Source organism: Lynx rufus, unplaced genomic scaffold, assembly GCF_022079265.1.
Source record: "Lynx rufus isolate CCGP_SWC_20201006 ecotype Redwood Valley unplaced genomic scaffold, mLynRuf1.p SCAF_2, whole genome shotgun sequence".
Classification (NCBI taxonomy): Eukaryota; Metazoa; Chordata; class Mammalia; order Carnivora; family Felidae; genus Lynx; species Lynx rufus.
Genome location: NW_025814834.1, coordinates 105,130,797 through 105,151,901, shown reverse-complemented (window position 1 = coordinate 105,151,901; position 21,105 = coordinate 105,130,797). Strand labels below are relative to the sequence as shown.

At 43.1% G+C, this 21,105-nt stretch overlaps 1 protein-coding gene across 3 annotated transcripts in view; it reads left to right on the top strand.

Moving 5' to 3' along the window:
* Positions 1-21,105, top strand: part of CLASP1 (cytoplasmic linker associated protein 1) — a 274,399-nt gene that overhangs the window by 17,371 nt on the left and 235,923 nt on the right. For all 3 annotated transcript variants that reach the window (XM_047085723.1, XM_047085722.1, XM_047085724.1), the window contains exon 2: positions 18,653-19,132. In XM_047085723.1, coding sequence (XP_046941679.1) covers positions 18,938-19,132 — 195 coding nt within the window. In that variant the 5' untranslated portion in view covers positions 18,653-18,937. The remainder of the gene's footprint in view (positions 1-18,652; positions 19,133-21,105) is intronic.

The window sequence follows — 21,105 nt, the reverse complement described above, 5'->3', positions numbered from 1 at the left end:
GGAAGCAAGGGAAATGATTTGGAGGGTGAGAGTAATGAGCAAAGCATGTGTTTTCATGCCAGCCCTGAAGACAGAGGTTTGCCCTTACATTTGTTTCATTGTCGCAGTCTTTCTTTTTTCCCCTGTTTACTAGGGAGTCATCAGAAAAGTAGATAGTCTTCCAGGAAAGCACCTTGATATACTGTGTTAGAATAGAGTGCTCACTTTTATTTCTTTCCCTGGTGAACCTGTAACTTGTTGAAGGCAGAGCCTGGCAGATTGGCTGACACAATATGTATTTAGTGAATTTAGGAACTGAGCACCACGAGCCTGTCCACATTGTGTGTAGCTTTTCACTTGTTTCTTCTTTACATTTTCAAATACTTACAGATTTACAAGAGGTTGAAAGAATAGTACAGAGTTTCTGTTTATCCTTTACCTAGTTTCCCCCTGGTTATGCACTACCCTTTTTTTTTCTCTCTTTTTCCTTTTTTGATCATGCCTTTGGCTTGCCATCAGCATCTATGGGAAATACTAAACCCTCTGAACTAAAGATTGCTGATTACTCTCCTAGGGTTACTTGTGGCAATACATATGGTTCTTCCTCTTTATTTGTTCTTGATGGAGCACTTGCTTAGTGCGTGGTGCTGTGCCAGTTTCTAGTTGCTTCTCTTGATTTAGGCTCTTGTGCTCTTAGTTTGGTAACAATAAGCATGGTGGATATATCCTTCCTTTGTGGATCTTCTTCCTAAATTGTATATATACGTACATGTCTAAAGCACCCAGCGACTTGTGGGTGTTACAATGAGAAGCAGGAGCTGTGACTTGGTGGAAATAGCCCTGGATTTGGAGTTAGAAGCCAAGGTTCGAATCCTGATTCTGTTTCATACTTGCTGGGTGACCCTGGGAGTTACTTTGCTTCTGAATCTGATTCCTCTTCTGTAAAATAGTGTGAGAGTAACAGTTACGTACAGAGGTTTTGAGGGTGGATAAAGAAAGTAGCATTTGTACAATCACTTGGAAAGTGCGGTTTCAAATGTGAAGTGGCCTTGCTTTTTCTAAATTGCTGAAATGAAAGCCAAATTTTAAACTGCTGTGTTACTTCTTTAGAGCTTGACTTTATGCAGTAACAGGAAAAACTCTCCCTGCTTCTGTATCCCAAGCCTTCTTACACCCTGAATACCCAGTACTTCTGTCTTCACACTGAATACCCAGTACTTAATAGGGTTTTCTTTTTTCAACTGGGTGTAACCCAGCTCCCTTGAGAAATTTGGGATGGCCCTGTCAGCTGTCATGCTATCAAATGACATATCGAATGCTTGCCCCTCTTCTTATTCACCTAAGTCTGGGGATTTCATGTTAAGAAACCTCTTTAAAAAATCTCTCATGCAAATATCTTTTTGGCTTACCATTTTCATAGGTTTTGCTCTTAGAAACTAACTCTTAATATGGTTCTAGAGCTGAGATTTTTATTTTTAAAGGGAGACCTGATGTTTTTAAATATGTAAATACAGGATATGTAGCCAGAATAAAAAGTAGGGGATACCATGAAAAATCTAAGATTTAGATAATGGAGAATTTTTTTCTTAAACCTGGTTGGTCTAGGTGCAGACAGACTCTTAAATCATTAAGGCACAGACATATACAGAATACTGTACCTAATAGTAACACTGTTCTCAAGTGCATGTGGAACATTCTCTAGGATAGATCGTATATTATGCCATAAAACAAGACTCAAATTTAAAAGGATGAAATCACACAAAGTATGTTCTCTCTCTGACCATAATAGAATGAAGTTAGAGATCAATAATAGAGAGAGAAACTGGAAAATTCACAAATTTGTTGAAATTAACACCCTCCTAAGTCATCAGTAAGTGAAAGAGGAAATTACAAAGAAAATTAGAAAATATCCTGAGATGATTGAAAACAAAAACACACCATACCGTGGTGGCCGTGGTTGCACAACAGTGTGAATGCACTTAATACCTCTGTACTCTACACTTAAAAACGGTAAACATACTAAATCTTATGTATGTCTTACCACAAATTAAAAAAAAAAAAAGACTGTCAGTCATTCATTGTTCCACAATAATACTGAGCACCTACTATCCATACTCCATGCCAAAAATAGAACAATGTACCATAACTTAGGGAATGCAGTGAAAGCAATGCTCAGAGGGAAATTTATAGCTTTAAATGCTTTTATTAACAAAGAAGGATCTTCAATCAGTAACCAAAACTTCCATCTTAAGAGACTAGTGAGAGAACATCCTTAACCAGAAGTAAGCAGAAGAAAAAAAAGAAAAGACTAGATTAGTCTTTGGATTTCGGCTCAGGTCATGATCTCACTGTTTGTGGGTTGGAGCTCTGCATTGGGCTCCATGCTCACAGTGTGGAGCCTGCTTGGGATTCTTTCTCTCTCTCCCTCTCTCTGCCCCTCCCCTGCTCGAGTTCTCTCTCTCTCTTTCTCTCTCTCAAAATAAATAAATTAATGTAGATGGAATTATGCATTCCTGAAAACACTCTACTGTGATTGGCTGCAGAAAAAACAGACAATATGGATAAACCAATAGCAAGTAACAGGTTAACAGTCAAAAAACATCCCACAAAAAAGAGCCCGGCTCAGATGACTTCACATTCATTGATTCTACCATAGCTACCAAATGCAAATTCTTCAGACTTTTTCAGAATAAAGAGGACGATGAAATGTTTTGAGCATGTTATTACTCTGTTAACCAAAGCCATACAAAGACATCACAAGAAAATTACAGACCAGTCTCTTTTACAAATATAGATATAAAAAATCAGTAAAATACTAGCAAACTGAATCCAGCACCGTATTAGAGGGATTATATACTATGACCGAGTAGGATTTATATCAGAGATACAAGGGTGGTCTAATATCTGAAAATGAATATAATACTCCATATTAATAGAGTAAAGGATAAAAACCACGTCATCATCTCAATAGCTGAAGGAAAAGCATTTGACAAAATCCAGCACCTTTTTGTGATTAAAAACCCTCAACAAACTAGGAATAGAAGAGAACTTCCTTAATGTGATAAAGGCCATATACCCATAGCTAATGTCATAGTGCTAAAAGATTGAGTGTGTTCTCAAGATCAGGAACAAGAAAAGGATGTCCTTTTATGCCCCTTCTAGTCAACATTGTACTGGAGGTTCTAACCAGGGCAGTTAGGCAAGAAAAAGAAATAAAATGCATCTGATTGGAAAAGAAGTAAAACTATATTTGCAGATGACATGATCTTGTGTGTAGAACATCCTAAGGATTCTGCTATAGAACTATTAGAACTAATAAGGGAGTTCAGCAAGGTTGCAGGATATAAGATCAATAAACAAAAATCAGTTGTATTCCTGTATACTTGCAATGAAGAGTCCAAAAATGAAACCAGAAACAATCCCATTCACAATAGCTACAAAAAGAATAAAAAAAAAACTTAGAATAAAGTTAACAAAAAGTGTAAAACTTATACTCTGAAAACTATAAAACACCATTGAAAGAAATTAAAGATCTAAATAAATGGAAAGAAAATAAAGATCTATATAAATGGAAAGGGGTGCTTGGGTGGCTCAGTCCGTTAAGAGGACTCTTGGTTTCGGCTCAGGTCATGATCTCACGGTTTGTGAGTTTGAGCCCCGCGTTGGGCTCTGCACTGGCAGGGCAGAGCCTGCTTGGGATTCTCTTTCTCCCTCTCCGCTCCTCCCTTGCTAGTGTGTGTGCGCGTGTGCTCTCTCTCTCTCTCTCTCTCAAAATAAACATACATTAAAAAATGAAATAAATGGAAAGATATTTTATGTTCATGGATCAGATTACCTAATAATGTTAAAGATGGCAATATTCCCCAAATTTTCTACAGGTTTGGTACCCTCACTTAAAATCCTAGCTGCCTGTTCTGTAGCAATTGACAGGCTGATGTTAAAACTCATACGGAAGTACCAGGGACCCAGAATAGCCAAAATAATCTTGAAAAAGAACAAAGTTCGAAGACTTTCATAACTTACTACAAAGCTATAGTAATCACAACAGCTTGGTACTGATAATAAGAATAAACATATACATCAGTGGAATAGAATGTAAGTCCAGAAATAAAACCTTACATTTATAGTCAGTTGATTTGCAGTGAAGGTGTTAAGACAATTCAGTGGGGGAAAGAATGGTCTTTTCAACAAATGGTGCTTGGACAAGTGGATATCCACATGCAAAAGAATGAATTTGGACCCTTTCCTCACTTGTATGTATAAATGAATTCAGAATTATTCCTAGACCTGAATGTAAGCTCTGAAATGTAGATGTAAATCTTTATGACCTTGCATTAGGCAATAGTTTTTTTTTTCTTTTTTTATTGTGGTAAAATAGACAATGATTTCTTCGGTATGATATAAGCCACAAAATACAAAAACATAAAGTGGACTTCATCGAAATTGAGATCTTTGTTTCAAATGACACCCATCAAGAAAATGAAAGCACACTCCACAGAATGAGAGAAAATACTCAGAAATCATATATATGATAAAAGACCTTTATCTGCAACATATAAAAACTCTTAAGAGTCAGCAGTAAAAAGACAAATAACCCAATTAAAAGATAAACAAAAGATTTGATTAAACATTTCTCCAAAGAAGATGTCCAAGTGGCCACGCCCATGAACAGAAGCTCAGTACCCTTAGTCTTCAGGGAAATGCAAGTCCAAACCACAGTGGAATGCCATTCCACACCCCCTAGGATGGCTGAAATAGACAATGCGTGTTGCTGAAGATGTAGGGAGATTGGAACCCTCATATACTGCTTGTGGTGGGGCACCTGGGGGCCTCAGTTGGTTAAGCATCCAAGTCCTGATTTTGGGTCCGGTCATGATCTCATGGTTTGTGAGTTTGAGCCCTGCAGTGGGGCTCTGCACTGACAGCAAGGAGCCTGCTTGGGATTTTCTCTCCCTCTCTCTCAGCCCCTCCCCAACTCGTGCTGTCTCTCAAAATAAATATGTTGCTTGTGGGAATGTAAAATGGTGTATTTTGGAAAATAGTTTGATGGTTCTTCAAAGAGTTAAAACAGTACCATATCCTATATTCTAGTAAATTAAAATCATATCTGAACAAAACTTGTTCAGAAATGTTCATAGTAGCAGATTTATAATAGCCAAAAAGTAGAAATGATCCAAATGTCCATCAACAGGTGAGCTTATAAACAAAATGTGATATATCTGTACAATGGAATATTATTCAGCCATAAAAAGGAGTGTTATACATGGTACAACATGGATAAGCCTTGAAAATAGTATGTTGAGTGAAAGCCAGACAAAAAGGCACGTATTTTATGACTCTACTTACGTGAAATGTCCAGCATAGGCAAATCCATTCAGTCAGAAAGTAGATTATTGGTTTTCATGGGTTTAGGGAAAGGGGTTTGGGGAGGGACTGCTAAAGGACATAAGGTTTTATTTTGAGATAATAAAAATGTTCTTGACTTAAATAGTGGTAATGGTTGCACAGCCTTGTGAATATAATAAAAACTGCTGAGTTACACCCAGTATAAAAGGGTGAACTTAATGGTAAGTGAATTAGGTCTCAGGAAAGCGGTTACTAAAAAGTCATGTAAGCAGCTTAGCTTCAGTGATCTATTTTGTGTTGGCGTAGTAAACACATGAGAAAAGAAATACTATTTGACCAGGACTGTGAGTGAAACTATAAATGAAACTCTCTGAAAAATACTATAGAAGTCAAGTGTTGCTAGGTTGAGTGGAAATTTAGATCCCCTCTTTCTAGATGAGCCAACGTTATCAGTCACACTCTGTCTCTCATAAGGCTCCTCACCCCAATAAACTGGTCCTTTACTCGGGTGTCTTGTCTTCATGTAAGATCCTTCTGTGGAAAGCTGTGATCTGTATTATTATCCTCTCCTATCTGGGGTCACTGCCTTGGTAAGGTAACAGTGTGGTATGCTAATGCTGAGAGCCAGTCTTGTGTATACGTTAAGTAATTTGCGTTGAGAGGAAAAAAGTCAGCAGTGAATAAAGAGTGAGAGATTAGTTTTAATCTTATAGTTCTTGAATGAATAAAATTGGGTGCTGTTCTGTTTTTCTCTTCAGAGACTTTTAAAATCTTTATCTCTTCTTTTTCTTTTTTCTTTCATGTTTTTATTTTAGCAGGAGAGAGAGAGTGCGAACAGGGGAGAGGGGCAGAGGGAGAAAGAGAGAATCTTAAGCAGGCTTCATGCCCAGCTCAGAGCTTGACACGGGGCTCCATCCCATGACCCCGGGGTCGTGACCTGAGCTGAAATCAAGAGATATTCAAGCAACCGAGCCACCCAACCACCCCAATCTTTTCTGTTTCACAAATACAAAAAGTAGAATTAAAAAAAAAATGTTTATTTTTGAGACCGAGAGAGACAGAGCAGGAGCTGGGGAGGGGCAGAGAGAGAGGGAGACACAGAATCCGAAGCCAGGCTCCGGGCTCTGGGCTGTCAGAACAGAGTCCGAGGTGGGAGTCCAACCCATGAGCTGTGAGATCATGACCTGAGCCAGAGTTGGACTCCCAACCAAGTGGGCCACCCAGGTGCCCCAAAAAGAAATTTTTAAGAATTAGGACAGAAGCCCTCATAAGCCTATTACTCAGAGGTCACACATTAATATTTTATATACTCTGTTTTTTTCTGTAATTTTCCCCACATTTAGGCTATACTGTACTATATATGTGTGTACTTTAATACAGTTTCACATTCTAATTTGTTTAGTTAATGGACAGTTTTATTACAGGTAATTCATAGTTTTTTCCACCAAGTGGACTGAAGCTTTATAGTACCTTAAAAAATGATGTACAATTTTCAGCACCTACAAAAGTAAAGAGAATATTATAACAACCCTCATGTGATAATCACTGAATTTCAGCGGTTCTCAGTGCTTATCTGTCTTGTTTCATTTTTGAGGAAGTTTGAGGAGCAGAATAAAAATAGAAGCCATTCCTCTTATTTTAAACCTGCTGCAGGAGAAGCAGAAACAGAGCTATCTCCTATTTTTACAGTTCACAGTTAGAGAAAACAGAGAGAAAACGTTAAAATGCTAGTGAAGGCAGGTATTGACTGCTATGAATCACTTATTCGGTGCCGGTGCAGTACATTCTGTCCTTTTCTCACAGTCTGCGCACAGTAATGTGGCGGTGCTGGGTTTGTGTGTGTGTTTTTTTCTTTTCTTTGCACTTATTTTTCTTCACCAGCGTGTGGTTTTTCGCCACGTGTTTTGTGGAAGTAATTGGTGCATACGTCCATCTTCTTATCAATTTGAGATTTTGTTGTTCTACGCTTCACTGACAGTTACACATTATATCCCATGATACCGGAAGGGAGATTTTCCTCCATTATGAAATGGTAGTGCCTGATTTTTGAATAGTACTTACCTGTTTGTAATTACGAAAGTAGCATATATTCATTACAGAAAATACTTCGAGGGGCGCCTGGTTGGCTCAGTCTGTTAAGCATCCAGCTTCATGATCTCGCGGTTCAGAAGTTCAAGCCATGCCTCAGGCTCACGGCTGTCAGTGCAGAGCCCGCTTTGGATCCTCTGTCTCTCTCTGTGTCTCTCTGTCTTTCCCCTGCTTGCGCGCTCTCGGTTAAAAATAAACACTAAGAAAAAAATATTTCTGGAATACAGAAAATTGCAACAAAAAATCTATAATTTGATCACCAGAAATTAACCATTGTTAATGATTTTTTTCCCCTCTATTCATATGGTCTGGCCTTTTAATATAATATGGTGAACCTCCTTTTATTCATTTTTGGGGATTTGCATTATATAACTGTTTTTTTCTTGACTTCACTGTATTTAATTATTGTTCATCTCTATATATGTATAGACTGTATATATATATATGTATATATATAGACTATATATAGAGAGACACTATATATATATAGACTGTGTATATATATATATATATTTGTATATTCACTCTCTCTCTGAGAGAGAGAGATTAACTCTGATTTTTTTCCTCCTTACCACAGAATCTTACGATCTTGTGATCACTTGTATAATTCCAGATTTTAATGATCTTTTCAAGGTAAATTATATGCCCACCCTAAGTCTGATTCTGCTGTTCATAGATAACTTGTAAAGAGCTCCCTGAAGGCCTGTTGACTTTTAGGGCTGGAAATAGACTCTTGGGCACTGTGTCTAGTCTTCCTGCTCTATGCCTAACTGATTGTTTCCAGAGTTTTTGAGGCTAGTGTCCAAATCACAGAGCTCTACAGAAGTGGAATTTCTAGTGTCTGTTAATTGAGAAAAATTATCAAACTAAAAGAAAGAATTTAGAATTGCTTTTTACATTACCATCACATTGAACAATTCAGTGTGTATGTGAGTTTGAAAAATGTGGACATGGGGACATCTGGACAGTGTCTGGTGTGTGTATGGAAGAATTCTCCGACATTCTTGTAATAACCGTACGCTCTCATCTCGGGGGTGGGGTCAGTGTTTACCGGCTGGGAGCCAGTGCCCTGGCCTTTCCAAATCGCTGCCTTTCCTCTGGTGAGCCAGTCTCTCGTGTTTGTGCTTTGTTCATATGTATTCGCACAATCCTTTCACCTGGAATGTTTTTCACATTCTTCTTACCACCCCGTTCCTCCCACTCCTCAAGAAGATAATGAACTCAGTTAATGATCGCCAGTGACTTTTGATTTTCAGCTCAAACTTGAATCATTCAGCAGACACTTCTCAAGTGCCTTGTGTGTGACATGGTTACAGGCTTCAGGTGAACACAACAAACGAGATCCCCTCCTGTGCCAGACTGACAGTCCTGGGGAAAACGGCCAGCAAATAGTGAAACATGCAGTAGAATTATGACTTGTCACAAGTGATTTGAAGGAAGGGAATGGGATGCCGTGACGAGGGGCTTCCTGTGAGTGGTCTTTGAAGGACTTGTTGAGGAGGTGAATTTTAAGCTGAAGCCCTGAGGCCCATAGCCAGACCACTGTAGGCACATGGAGAGGGTTTAAGGCAGAAGAAGGAAGAGCAGGAGTCAGGGTGTACAACGGGAGTCCACAAATACTTGGCCTGGAGATGCCAATTTAGAAGTCGTCAGTTCACGGGAAGCTTTTAAACTCCTGGGAACGGATGTTGAGTGTTCTGGAGTGAGCAAGGTTAGAGCACGAGAGGCATCGGTCTGAGCCCGTCAGCAGCTCTGGAAGCAGAGCAGAGATGGTTAGAGAGATTCGAGTAGGTGTGCCCAGAAAAGTGGCAGGAAGGCACGACTGTTTATTTTCACGGAAATGGGAAATTTCTTATGAAGGATGGAGGGGCCAGCTTTGGAATGCTCCCGAGAGATGGAGTTAGAAAGTCTAGAAAGGGTATTGCTTGGATTTGCCGGCATGGAGGTTATCCGTGACCCTGACGAGAGCAGCTCCAGTGGGGCAGGGGCCAGTGAAGCTGCATCAGAGGGGCTTCAGGGTGAGCAGGAAGCACGTCAGTGCAGCTGGTTGACATTCGAAGAGGCCGGTGGGTGTAGGCTGCAGGACAGGGTACATGGGCGCTTGGGGAGAAGATGGGAAAGTGGTTTTGGAGAGAAGGGTGGGCCAGCTGACTGGAGAACATGAATTAGGATGCTGGTTTGGAACACTTTGTAAAGTTTGAGGTGATCAGTGTAAAATGACACCCATCGGGCACGTGTGTGTGTTCCCTTCCGCGTGATGGACTGTTTGCCGCAGGCGTGAGAAGGCAGCTGGTTAAGTGTGTCCGATTCTTCCAGGTGCAGATTTACGAGGCAGCTATCACAGGAGAGAAAGTCGAAAGTTTCAAGCCCTTAAAATCCCTACCGAATTGAATCCAGACTAAGGAAGGTCAGATTGGGAAGGCGTTTTATGGAATTGAGGCTGGAGCCAGGGGCTTGAGCCTAAGGGCTGGAAGGATGGTCAGTTGTGGTTGGAAAGTGGGATTGCAGAACACGTCAGGGGGGCTGAGAGACAAGGAGGGGTTGCTGACACCTGAGAACAGACACCTGGAAGGGTAGAGGTCTGAGGTGGCTGAAGAGAGAGGCCACTGCAGGATGTTGAGGCAGGGAGGGAGGGAGGGAGACAGGGAGGCTGGAGGCCGAGGGGTCGTGAGCCAGTGACCGCAGGCTGACAAGTGAAAAGGTGGGGCTGGCTGGGAGAGTGGGTGCTCTACCGGCATGGTGTGAGCTGCCCTGCCTGCCCCGTCCCCGAAATTCCCACTTGAATTTCCTCAGGCGCCATCTTGTCTCCTTTCTCTGCTACCTGCAGCACCTTCTACAAACATCCTGCTTAAGACTCCTGCTGAGGGGCGCCTGGGTGGCTCAGTGGGTTGAGCGTCTGACTTCGGCTCAGGTCATGATCTCACGGTCTGTGAGTTCGAGCCCCGCGTCGGGCTCTGTGCTGACAGCTCAGAGCCTGGAGCCTGCTTCAGATTCTGTGTCTCCCTCTCTGTCTGCCCCTCCCCCGTTCATGCTCTGTCTCTGTCTGTCTCAAAAATAAATAAAAACATTAAAAAAAAAAAAAGACTCCTACTGATACCATCGCGGCTGTTTGTGTTTCTGTTTCTTCCTTCTTTTGGGCAGGGGGCTCCTTCAAGGCTTGACCAAGCCTTACGTTCTGTGCTTTCCTGTCGTTAGCACCGTACAATGCGTGCCACATCGTAGGCACGGACTCAGTGTTCCCTGAGTGACTGTGTGGGCTCAGAAATGGGTGGGGCTGGGGGGGCGGAGGAGAAGGCACAGGTAGAGTGAGAACAGAGATTCACTGCTGGCAGGACAAGGCAGAGTGTCTTTTAAAAATTTCAGACCATGTTATAAAAATCTTATAACGCCAAAAAGGGTTGTCTTATTGATAGAAACACACTGCTTTTGACTTAATGTCAATAAAATTCTGCTAATTTCAAAGGGTTGTCTTATAGATAGACACACACTGCTTTTAAAGACTTAATGTGAGTAAAATTCTGCCACTTTCTCGCTTCTAGAGTTGGCTTTTTAAATATCATGCCTGCTTTCTACATATTTTCCAGGGAGAGTTTCGATGTGGCTATTTATTTTGCTGTACTGCTAGTTTGAATTGTCTCTCTTGATACTGTAATGAGGAATATTAGTTTACTAAAGTTTCCTAAGTACTTGTGGTTTGATTCTTTGTTTCCTACTCCTCTACTTTTTATGCCCCACCTGCTATAGCTGTTGAACATTTTCACATTTCCGTTATTAAATGCCTGTACCTTGGATTTTCAGCGTGGTAGTAGAGGGTCGTAGTGAAGTGTTAAGAATACAAACAGGGGCGCCTGGGTGGCTCAGTCGGTTAAGCGTCCGACTTCAGCCAGGTCACGATCTCGCTGTCCGTGAGTTCGAGCCCCGCGTCAGGCTCTGGGCTGATGGCTCAGAGCCTGGAGCCTGTTTCGGATTCTGTGTCTCCCTCTCTCTCTGACCCTCCCCCGTTCATGCTCTGTCTCTCTCTGTCTCAAAAATAAATAAACGTTAAAAAAAAATTTTTTTTTTAAAAATTAAAAAAAGAATACAAACTTAAAAGGGGCGCGTGGGTGGCTCAGTCTGTTAAGTGTCCGACTCTTGATTTTGGCTCAGGTCATGATCTCGATTTTTCGTGGGATCAAGCCCCACGTTGGGGTCTGTGCTGACAGAGCACAGCCTGCTTGGGATTCTCTCTCTCTCTGCCCTTCCCCTGCTCATGCTCTCTCTCTCTCAAAATAAATAAAGTTAAAAAAAAAAAAGAATACAAACCGTAAGGCGAGGCAGCTCTGGTTTTCGACTACTGCCTGACATTATTAGCTTTAAAACTGTGGGCAGGTGTTTGTATTTTTTTACCTAACCTTTCTGAGCATTCATTTCTTTGTCTTTGAAATGGGCATAACGAGGCCTATGTACCTCACAGTGTTTCACTGTCTCTGCCTTAGCACACTTCTTCCCTCACCTGTTCACAAGTATCTCCCGCCCTCATTTGCCTATGCTTTTCTTCCCTGTTAAGTGTTTTTATTTTTTTAAGTTTACTTATTTATTTTCAGAGCCAGAGAGAGCACACGCGCGAGTGTGGGAGCATGAGCGCATGTGAGCAGGGCTCAGCTCCACAAACCATGAGATCATGACCTGAGCCGCTGAACCCACTGAGCCACCCAGGCACCCCTCCCATTAAGGTTTTCTTTTGGTTTGTTTTTTTAAATGTTTATTTATTTATTTTGACAGAGAGAGGCAGAGAGTGCGAGTGGGGGAGGGGCAGAGAGAGGATCCCAAGCAGGCTCTGCGCTGTCAGTGCGTGGAGCCTTGACTCGGGCCTCTGTCCCACAGACCGTGAGATCATGATCTGAGCTGAAATCAAGAGTCGGACACTGAACTGTCTGAGCCACCCAGGCGCCCCTCTCCCGTTAAGTTTTATCATTTCTCCTATTAAGTGCACCCAATTACCTAATGAGCATATATAGTTTTAACTTGGTCATTCCACGCCTTCTGAGTTACCCCTCTGAGTTACCACAGAACTTACTTATATCCCTTATTTTTTTCATTTTTTATATATTTTTAAACGTTTATTTATTTTTGAGAGACAGAGACAGAGTGGGGGAGGGTCAGAGAGAGAGGAAGACACAGAATCTGAAACAGGCTCCAGGCTCTGAGCTGTCAGCACAGAGCCTGATGCAGGGTTTGAACTCACGAACCACGAGATCATGACCTGAGCTGAAGTCGGATGCTCAACCGACTGAGCCACCCAGGCATCCCTTCATATGCCTTATTTTGCAGGTGTAACATTCCACCTGTGAACTGTAATGTGCATTTTATGTTTGTATTGACTTCTTACGTTGATACGCTTTTTGTGAGTGCATTTCATTCTCTCCAAGTAAGTTGGAAGCATTTTCAACTCATGGATTGTAGTAACTTCTCTTGTATTTTCTGTGGTGAGATGTGATATATGATAAGTTGAATCAATGCAAGTAATTGAGATTAGCCTGGTAATGGATAAACAGTACAAATGTATTCATCCCATCTATTTATCCATTTATTTATTCTGCAAATACCCATTGAATACATCTGTGTTAGACTGAAAAACGTGGCCAAAATATTTTGTAGCTCCTCCTTATAAATTTGTAGAATCGATTTCCTCACACTTATCTAGGCTGGCCTTGTGACTTGCTTTCACTAGCCGGATGGAGCAGAAGTGATTTACAGGTTCTGGATTCTGGGCCTTGAGAGGCCTGGCAGTTTCCCCCTTTGCTACCTCAAAACGCTCTAGCCACTCTATAGTGAGGTGCAGCCTCTGTCACTGAATGGTTGGAGATCATATGTGGCAGGCGGTCCAGCCGGCAGCTAGCCTCAGTTTCTCAGCCATGTGAGTGATGCTGTTGTATACTCGCACCCAGGTGAAGCTGGCATGAATGTTCCCAGGCGAGATTAGTAGAAGAGCCTTCTAGGTGGGCCCAGCCAACCCACAGACTCATGAGAAGTATTAACTTGTTTTGAGCCACTAGGTAAAAATGGTCCTGCTTGTAACTTCTCTTATGGAGAAGTCTACGGAGCAGAGCTTAGAGTTGGTTCGGTTCTCTGCCATCCCTGGCCACCAGTCCTCCATTGTTAATACACCTCCATGGTTGTGTATGCAGGTGCTGTAGAGTAGTTATGATAATTAAGGGGATAGAGATAACTAATTTTTTAAAGGTTATTTATTTATTTTGAGAGAGAGAGAGACAGAGGACACAAGCAGGGGAGGGGCAGAGAGAGAGAGAGAGAGAGAGAAAGAGAGAATCCCAAGCAGGCTCTGCACTGCCAGCGCAGGAACCGATGTGGGTCTCGAATGCATGACCGTAAGATCATGGCTTGAGCCAAAGTCAAGAGCTGGACATTTACCCAACTGAGCCACCCAGGCACTGCATAGAGATAGGAGCCAGTTTTTTAAAAATTCCCGTGCAAACCTTTTCCACTTTTAATTTTGTTTAATGAATGAGGAGCCAACATTCTCCCCAGTGCCACTCAGGAAGTGGCAGAGTCAAGACTAGAGGCTGGAATTTTAAACTTTGTTGCTCTTTTCATTACCTCAGGCTGTGTAATTGTGTGTTTCTTCATTCTTGTTGAAGCTGGTATTTTTTAACTTCTTCCTGTTAGTCCCTGGCAGAGTTGGGCTCACAGTTGGGCTATTGTTCTGATAAACATTGCTCTGTTAATTTCCACTTTCCTGGCTACTGCAAAGGAGAATGGCTGTAGGGCCATGGGCTTCACCTCTTATTGTTACTCCCCCCCCCCCCCCCCCGCCCCTGGTTTAGACCAAGATGATGCGGCAGGAAAAGGTTGAGGTGCTTATACCGTAGCGGGGGGCAGAGAAGGGTGATGCTGGGGAATGGAAGAGCCCTTTGCAGTTGGGGAGGAAGAGTTTAAGAGGAATTGGGGCATTTTTTTGGAAACACCTGGCATGTGTCCCTTTTCCCAGGAACTGATACAGTAAGGTCTAGTGGCTCCATGGCTTTCGTGGTGAGATCTTGCTCAAGGAGAGCACTTAGCGTAATACATCAAGAGGAGGAAAGGTAGTTGGCCATTCTAACCTCACCTGCCTTTTCTTTTGTATCATTTTTACATTCTCTTATTATTTTGGAAAACGTGTGCAAGTGGGACTTTTTTTTAAACTTACAAATAGTGTTACATTCTGAGTCATTTTGTTTTTGTTTTTGTTTTTAATTGAAGTACAGTTGACACGCAATGTTACATCGGTTTCAGGTGTATAACATAGTGATTGCGTAAGTCTGTACATTATGCTGGTGCTCCCCACAAGGGTAGCCAACGTCTGTCTCCACACAGTGCTGCTGACTGTATTCCCTGTGCTGTCACTTTCATCCCCGTGACTTACTCATTCCAACAGTCTGAGTAATTCCTAACACTAGCACTGCTGTCAGGTAGTCCTCTGTGCGACACCGCGCCCTCAAATGATGATTTCAGAACCGATCGTGAACAGACGCTGTGCCGGTTCGTAAGCTCTCTCTGGGCAAGTGCTGAGTCCTGTTTATCGCGTCCCCGTGCCTTCCAGCAATGCCTTGCACATAACAGACCTGGTTTTTATTTGGTCTAACCATAGGTCACCTCTGGGACTGCAGGTTAACTTGAGACGTGTTTCCTTGTTGGGCTGTTCCCTGGTAGAGAGCCTGGACAGGATGTGGGTGGAAGGAAGAGATGTCTTACCTCCTCCTCCCCCCGTTTGTTTATATTCTATTTTCTGTATCTTTTAATATAACGTGTTTTTTTTTTTTAAGAATGTTTTTGTATAATTCTGTTGCTGTATGAAGTTTTGCTGGTGTTTTTGTTGGTTTAGAAAATTCCCAGGGGGTACAGGGAGAAAGGCACATATTTATTTACCTGGGTCACTAAAAATATCTCTGCAAGGGTACACAGGAAACTGGTGACATTATTTGCTGTTAGGGAAACTAGGTGGCTGGGGGGCAGGAATGGGAGGGAGGTTTTATACTTTTGTACCTTGTGAATTTGGGACTATGTGAAAGCAGAGATGGAGAAAATGCTCGAGAGTATCAGTTACTTTTTTTTTTTAATTTTTTAAATGTTTATTTACTTTTGACAGAGAAACAGAGCATGAGCAGGGGAGGGGCAGAGAGGGGGAGACACAGAATCCGAAGCAGGCTCCAGGCTCTGAGCTGTCAGCACAGAGCCCGATGCGGGGCTCGAACTCACAGACCGAGAGATCATGACCTGAGCCGAAGTCGGACACTCAACCGACTGAGCCACCCAGGCGCCCCCCCCCCCTTTTTTTTTTAAGTTAAGGAGAAAAAGAGTAGAGAGGACCCAATCTGCTTAACGCTTAGGGACTAACAGTGTCTTTCATTCTGTGGGTTTTGTACATAGGAGTTTGTGACCTACTTTTGAGTATCTTAAGCCTTTATTGCATAATTACCCTCAAGAAGCATATACTTTTATTTGTTGGAAATCCTATACAATTCTTAGGGCAGGGGAGCTTTTTATATATAATACATATTTTAAAAATTATAGAGAGGCTGAAATGAACAGAATCATTCCTCTCCCAGCAATGGAGACTGCATTCTCTTGCCTGTTACTTCCTAGCTGAGCATGATGTCTGACCTCCTTTCCCTGAGTGAGAACAGAACTAGGCCACGCTTGTAATCACAAGGGTTTGAAGGTGGGGAGAGGAAACTAAGTGGCCATGTGGCCTTAGAAATTTACTTACCTCTACTTTTCCTCAGTTTCTTCATCTGTAAAATAGGGATGCTAATACCTACTTTTTACAGTTGGTTGCAGAGTTAAAGGCAGTCCATATACATCATCTGGCATTGAACTTGACACCTCAAGTAGAGGCTTCAAAGTTGTGTGATCATTATCATTATTGGTTAGTGTCCGTTGATTTTAGGCCCTCGGAGGAGTAAAGGATAGGAGATTGTTGTCACTGAGAAGGAAAGATAGATGTTTGGGGGAGGGCAGAGTGCATCTGATATCTGCGGGTGTGTAACAAACCACTGCAGACCTGTGGCTTACAGCAACAACGAGATGTTACCTCTTAGAATCTGTGGTTTGGCTGGGTGGTTTTTTGCTTGTCTCCTCAGACTTGTGTAGCTGCAGTCAGGTGATGACTGAAATGGCTAAGCGGCCCCTGACGGACTCACTCCCACGTCTGGCGGCTGCTTCTGACCGTCGGCTGGAGCGTGCTGCTTGCCTTCCACATGGCCTCTCGGGTTCCAGGAGCTTCCTCCCAGCATGGCGGGCCCTGGGCAGCATTCTAAGGGTGGGCGGCAGCACTTGCCTCTCAAATCTCTGCTTCCTTTTGCAGCGGCTGGTTCCCCACTGGCCAAAGCAAGTCACAGGGCCAACCCCAGAGTCACTGTGGGAGAGAACTTAGGCCCCACCTTGATGAGGGAAGAGAAGCAAAGAATTTGTGGCCATTTTTAATCCACCACAAGCCCAGTCTTGTTTGATTTGCTTCTTGGGCTGATATTGGACAGAGAAAAGAAAAGGTTCTGTTTGTCCAGTTTTCCTGTATCACTGATGCCTCCTTTATAAAGCTCAACATAGCTGATTAAGGAGCTGTGGTTATTTTGTTTGGCTTAAAAATTGGAATAAAGGGTAATAGACACTTTTATGTATTTGAAGGTCCTTCTTATGAAGGAGGGACCAGTTCCACGGTGTGGAAGAGATGGAGAGCGGCTGTCTCCTCCGCCGTGTGAAGCAGGGTCTTCTCGAGGGCCGTCCTGCCCCCAGCACCATGCATGTAGAAGATGGGTAATCAGTCATGTGTCAGGGACTTTGAAGGAGGGTCTTCCTCACTGAATGACTCGACTTGAATGATTACTGCCGGTGTCAGAAGTCTCTGATTCTAGAACTCAGAAAGTGCATTGTGCTGTTTTTTTGTTTTTGTTTTTTAAATGTTTGTTTATTCTTGAGAGAGACAGAGCATGAGCAGGGGAGGGGCAGAGTGAGAGGGAGACACAGAATCCGAAGCAGGGTCCAGGCTCCGAACTGTCAGCACAGAGCCCAACATGGGGCTCGAACCCATGAGCCATGAGAACATGACTTGAGCTGAAGTCGGACACTTAACCGACTGAGCCACTCAGGCAGGCTCCCCATTGCATTGTGCTTTTTATACCGAGCGTAGGGACGGATGAGGTGATGTCAGAAAGGAAAAGAATCTCTGTGCTCAGACTGGAAGAATTATTCTATGCGGAATTTTAATTTTACTTGATTTATTTGCCTGCTAGAACCCCTGCGAGCTGGGACTTACTGCTGATGTGCGGAACAGTTCTCGTTCCTGCAGCGTCAGGGAGGTGCTGCATCTGGAAGACAGGTTTTCTGTGGCTCTTGTTAGGTTGGAAGGCAAGGAGAAATTGCATAAGAAATAAATGTGTACAGTTGCTGCAGCAGCTATAGATTCACTGTTCAACTTGTTCAGTCTGATGAAAACAGTGTTAGTGTAACTTTTCTCGAATCATGTGTTTTGCCCTCAAACATGATTTTGAGATCTCCTGATTTTATAACAAACACCAGGTCCAAATGGTGCTGTTGTCAGCTGAGGATACTGTCCGTAAGTGATCAGAATTGAGCCTGTTCCCTCTTCTCCTGTCCCTGTCCCCCCACCCCCATCACTCCCTTTTCTTTCTTGGAGGGAGGATGACGAGGCAGGGATGACTGCTCACCCTGTTGTAAAGCTCCTGAGCAAGAAGTTTGATGGAGATGCTGTCTTTGGTTCCCATTACCAGGCCAGCCACTTTGGTCAGTGGTCTTTCTATGGCGCCCACCCCATTTCTGGCAGTGGGTTTTTTAGAAAACTCAGAGTAAGGCAGTAAGAGTAAGCTACGGTACCTACAGTGATTTACACGCAGACTGGGGTTAAGTTTTTGGTGGGAAGCAAAATTTAAGCCACGAATAAATATGCTAGCTGGAGCAGAAGACTGCTTTCCTGACTGGCGCATTTACAAGCTGGAAAATTGTGAAAAATGTCAACCTACCAACTGTGTAGCTCATTGGCTCTTTGCTTTGGGTTTCCATGTTCTTCCTGATAAAAATAATAATGATGTTATTCTGATATGGTTGCCAAACGTTCATGCTTCTCACTCCACTTGTGATTGTAAATGATTCTGCAGCGTGAATTGCTTTGTCTGTGGTTTAATGTTTCAAAACATTTGAATGTTACGTTAACTGTGCTGATTTGTCGCTCTCTTTTACTTTTCAGAATGGACTGCTGAATTATGAAGAATTTCAGACCCAAGAGTAGAACCTCGCTCTGCCACTCACTCCTTTATCTCCTGCTAGTTATTTAAATTGGACTTTTAATATCCTACCAGCTGCTCTTCAGACACACATGGTGCATTGTTGCCATTCCCCGGATTGCATCTTTGAAACACAGGCTCTTAGTAACCCTCAGCGAACAAAGAGGCAACCTCCCGGGTACGTTTACTGGGAGGGTGTCACCCTGACTGCCCTCTAGCTTCTGCTGGATCTGGATTTGAATTCCACCATGGAGCCTCGCATGGAGTCCTGCCTGGCACAGGTGTTGCAGAAGGATGTGGGGAAACGACTGCAGGTTGGCCAAGAACTTATAGACTATTTCTCAGACAAACAGAAGTCTGCTGACCTTGAGCATGACCAGACCATGTTAGATAAACTTGTGGATGGGCTCGCTACCTCTTGGGTGAACTCTAGCAATTACAAGGTAAGTCGTGCTCCGGGAGGCACTTGTATAGGTGGCCGGGCTGCCTTGGTGGGTCCGAATTGGTCCTTAGGAGAAAGGATTCCTCTGGGAGAGATGAGCAGGATTCTTTGGCCTCCAGTAGGGCACTCTGGTTGTGGCTTTTGGACATTTCATTCTGAAGCAAGTAGAGTTTACTCTGATTCTTGTTGGAGATTGAAAGAATCCTTATGCTTTAGCACTTTGAGAGAAGGCCAAGTGAACACGTAAAGAGAGGCTCTTGTGTTGGAAAGTTTACAGGCATTTGCAGCCTTGAAGTTAAAGCGAATGCTGTATCTTGCAGTGAATGGGTCATGAGATGTTGGTGAGTGGCCCTTCAGGAAAAGCAAATGTATTCACTGGTTTCCTGTGAGGGATAGAATTGGCTATAGTACATGGAACATTTTACCTTCAGGTCATTGTGTTGAAGTTGGCCTAGGTACCTGGCCAGAAATAGTATGGGTTGCCAAGGACTCTTCTGCAACCTGTATGCAATGACCTGGAGGTGATCCTTCAGCTTCTAAAGATCAAGGTGGGCATGTGCCTTTGGTGGGTAGTGGGTGGAGGCAGGGGTCTGAAGACCCAAATGACTGTTTTATCCATTCAAGGACTGAGCTTTCATGAATAAAGATGGGACTTGAAGCACTGAAGAGATGTCATTCTCTCTACCTGTCCCCTCCCCCTTCCTCTCTCTTTCAGTTTGACCCTTTGGGTCAAGATTGGGGTGGAAGACTGGGGCGTTGGCATGACTCCTAATAAGTGCTGTAAACATTGTGAAGGGAGCCCATGAGAAACAGAATCTCTTGTGCCTTTTTCATTGACCCGGTTTTCTGAGATTGGTTTGGACCTGGAAACTGGTGTTTACAGACTCTTGTTTTCCAAATGCATTAAACCTTGTTCTCCTCTAAGAGTCAGTAGGCTTTATACTCATTAAGGGACCTAGGACCCTAATATTTTACTTACAACTGCACATAAAAGTTATCCTGTCTCTGAAAGGTGAGCTTAACTTCTATTTCATTCACCTATTTATTCATTTAGCTGAAGTTACACGTGCTGCTTATGTGCTCAGCCTTGGTGCTGGATGGTGGGAGTGTTACAGGAGAGGTGTGGAGGGTCTAGTCTAGAGACACCTTATCTGTGTTTGGATCACAGTTCCGCTGCTTTGTGTGCACATTATGATGCTTTTGGGTGAGAGTAACTGAAGTCTGACTCATTGGCTTAAAGCCACTGTATGGACGTAGGGTGATTTTCTGTAGGAATTTAAGAAGCCTGCAGTAGCTAAAGCAATGTCCAGGGAAGGAGAGTGTCCGCTTGTGTCTCTCTCAGAAGCTCCCCAGCAGACTCTTATACATCAAATTGGCCAGAATGGCTTTGCCTGCCCACCCCAGCATCACTGGAAAGTGGATGGGTGTCCATGATTATTGTCTACCATCATGCTTGACCTCCTGATCTTAAGAGTCCAGCCTCCTTGGAGTGAAGCATGTGGCCATGTGAAGGAGGGGGGATATTTGAGCCCTGTCAGACTCCTGCTCAACAAGTACTGGGTCGGTGAGTGAACAAGCACTCCCTAAGTGTTCAGTTCCATAAAGGCAGACAGCGAAACAGAGATTGGCTCCAACCGCACTATACTGACTGTGCAATAGCAGACTGCTGTTGGTGTACAAAACTCAGGTTTTATATATATTATGGATTGAAGGAGGAAGTTGGGGATGGGACTGAGGTAATATGGCTATTAAATAAGTAGCCCACAGAGTCTGCTGTACTGTGTGAGCTCTTAACCTCTCGGGCTCCGGTTCCCTCATCTACGGTGTTGGGATAACGGAATTATTATAAGCACTAAATGAAGGAGTGTATAAAGTTGTCCCGCTCCTGCCCCATAACAAGCACTCAGACGTTAGCAGTCGGTGTCAAGACTGGATCCTGCCTCCGAGGAGCTCATAGTCTGGCACTGATCAACG